At 49.5% G+C, this 2,500-nt stretch overlaps 1 protein-coding gene across 12 annotated transcripts in view; it reads right to left on the bottom strand.

The window, feature by feature from the left end:
- nfia (nuclear factor I/A) overlaps nt 1-2,500 on the bottom strand; it is a 153,312-nt gene that overhangs the window by 51,029 nt on the left and 99,783 nt on the right. For all 12 annotated transcript variants that reach the window (XM_027005478.3, XM_027005480.3, XM_081708191.1 and 9 more), the window contains exon 3: nt 1,844-1,909. In XM_027005478.3, coding sequence (XP_026861279.2) covers nt 1,844-1,909 — 66 coding nt within the window. The remainder of the gene's footprint in view (nt 1-1,843; nt 1,910-2,500) is intronic.

Here is a 2,500-nt window from a genome sequence, read left to right as displayed (position 1 = left end):
GAGTGAGAGAGAGAGAGAGAGAGAGAGAGAGAGAGAGAGAGAGAGAGAGAGAGACGTCAGGAGGGAGAGCAATGAGGAGATGGGTCTCTCTCTGCATATGAGATGGGAGACCTCAACGAGTGACTCATCTGTGCGTACCCTCTAAATCTGTGTAAACACAAGTGCAGGTCACGCTGGGCCAGTGTACACAATGGCATAGAACCAGCAGTGCACATGCCTGTACTGATCTGCAGATGAGCGTGGTGAGCACTGGGTAGCTTCTGCGCTGGCAGACATGCGCTCAGCTCTGTGGGTCACAGCAGGAGGAGCCTCCACAACTTTCCTTTCGCTTTACTCACACTGAATCAAAGCAAATGTTACAGCAGCCATGCTGCAACATCGCAACAGAGTCAGACTGTAACAAGCCGCTCGGTCAGACCATAACAACGCGACTAAAATAGTCAGTAACTAGGTGGAGAGGTTGGATGCAACAATGTAACAATACAAGTCTAATAACATAACAGAGTCAGACTGTAACAAGCCGCTCGGTCAGACCATAACAACGCAACTAAAATAGACAGTAACTAGGTGGAGAGGTTGGATGCAACAATGTAACAATACAAGTCTAATAACATAACAGAGTCAGACTGTAAGAGTGTGACTGTTTCTGTGGGATCTGACTGTCATGGAGGGCTTGGCTTAGGCAGACAGCCCATTTCCTGTAAAAGACACTTCTCAGGTTTAAGCCACATCCCTGCACTTTTTAGTGCTTTCTCTGCTCCAATGTGACTCCACTTTATAATCAGCTGATGAACTGAATCATGGACATGGAGGAGCCTCACTGACCAACACCAGCCCCGTGGTACCCGTCCTGTTTAACATCCATAAACCCCTAGTACAGATGAGCAGTGTGTATGTCCGTAGGTAGTGTGCAGTGTGCATGCTACTGAAGGTGGGTTCTAGGTGTGTTGTGTGAGACTGTCCAGGTAGGTTCTAGGTATGTAGTGTGAGACAAGACTGTCCAGGTGGGTTCTAGGTGTGTAGTGTGAGATTGTCCAGGTGGGTTCTAGGTATGTAGTGTGAGACGAGACTGTCCAGGTGGGTTCTAGGTGGGTAGTGTGAGACTCTCCAGGTGGGTTCTAGATGTGTTGGGTGAGACTGTCCAGGTGGGTTCTAGGTGTGTTGTGTGAGACTGTCCAGGTGGGTTCTAGGTGTGTTGTGTGAGACTGTCCAGGTGGGTTCTAGGTGTGTTGTGTGAGACTGTCCAGGTGGGTTCTAGGTGTGTTGTGTGAGATTGTCCAGGTGGGTTCTAGGTGTGTTGTGTGAGACTGTCCAGGTGGGTTCTAGGTATGTTGTGTGAGACTGTCCAGGTGGGTTCTAGGTGGGTTGTGAGACTGTCCAGGTGGGTTCTAGGTGTGTTGTATGAGACTGTCCAGGTGGGTTCTAGGTGTTCTAGGTCCCAGACGACAGCAGTGAGGACAGCCTGGGGCTTGTGTGGGTGGAGACTCTGGTTCTCCTCCTCCTCTTCCTCAGGCACCCTCGGTGTGTGCCGAGCGTCCACACAAAGTGCTCCGTGCACATCAGCTTGTTACAATTAAACGTAACAGGTGCAGTTGTTTGTTACACAAAACTCAAGTCATGCTGCATGATTACAGGTATTGATCGGTTTGACGGTATCCATGCCTACTGGGAATCAATCCCATCACCTTGGTGTGTCAAGCCCTTTGCTTTAGCAAAGATCCAGGAACTACAGAAATTTTCCACTTGGCCATTCGGTATATGACTGGACAACACAACACTTGGAAGAGCACTGGCTAGCAGCTCTGGGAGCATGCGTGTGTTACATGAAGGCAGAGAGACTCACCATTTTCTGGCTGGTCCTTAATGTCCCCCTCACTGGGCTGGTTTGGACTTTCAGACTGCACTGTTTCTGTCGAGAGAGAGAGAGAGAAAGAGAGAGAGAGAGAGAGATACATGAAAAAGTGCAAAGAAGAAAGTTCTTATCCAGCCATTTTGATGGTTAGAAGTACAGACCACGAGCATTTCAGCAGAGTCTGCCTCTGTGTCTCCTAACGCGCCACTTTAGGTATCGCAGTAGACTTAAGTCAGAGCAGCAGGGCCAACTGAAGAAACAGGAGAGCGTGTGACACTGCAGCGGGACTCCAAGAACCCAGGAGTGTGTTCCTGCTTTCTCCTGCACGCTGGGTTCTACTGTGAGAATGCAACGACTCTGCATGTCTGTGCAGGGCTCAGCACACCTGGGATCACTGAGCCAGAGCAAGCATGTCGCCATGGCAATTCAGTGTCTGGGTCGACTCGAGCTGTGTTTTCTTGAGCTTTGCTTCGTTTTTTTGCTAATAAATGTCACACCTTAATGGACAGACAGACAAATAAAAGAGTAGTCACTGATCAGAGTCTCTAGCTGCTGTCATGCTGGCTGAAGCCAGAGAGAGAGAGAGAGGGAGAGAGAGAGAGAGGGAGAGAGAGAGAGAGAGAGAGAGAGAGAGAGGTGGGTGATCTA

Source organism: Electrophorus electricus, chromosome 26 (genome assembly GCF_041902795.1).
Source record: "Electrophorus electricus isolate QZ-2024a chromosome 26, ASM4190279v1, whole genome shotgun sequence".
NCBI classification, from domain to species: domain Eukaryota; kingdom Metazoa; phylum Chordata; class Actinopteri; order Gymnotiformes; family Gymnotidae; genus Electrophorus; species Electrophorus electricus.
Note: the sequence above shows the minus strand (reverse complement) of the source record. Positions and strands in the feature narration are given on the sequence as shown.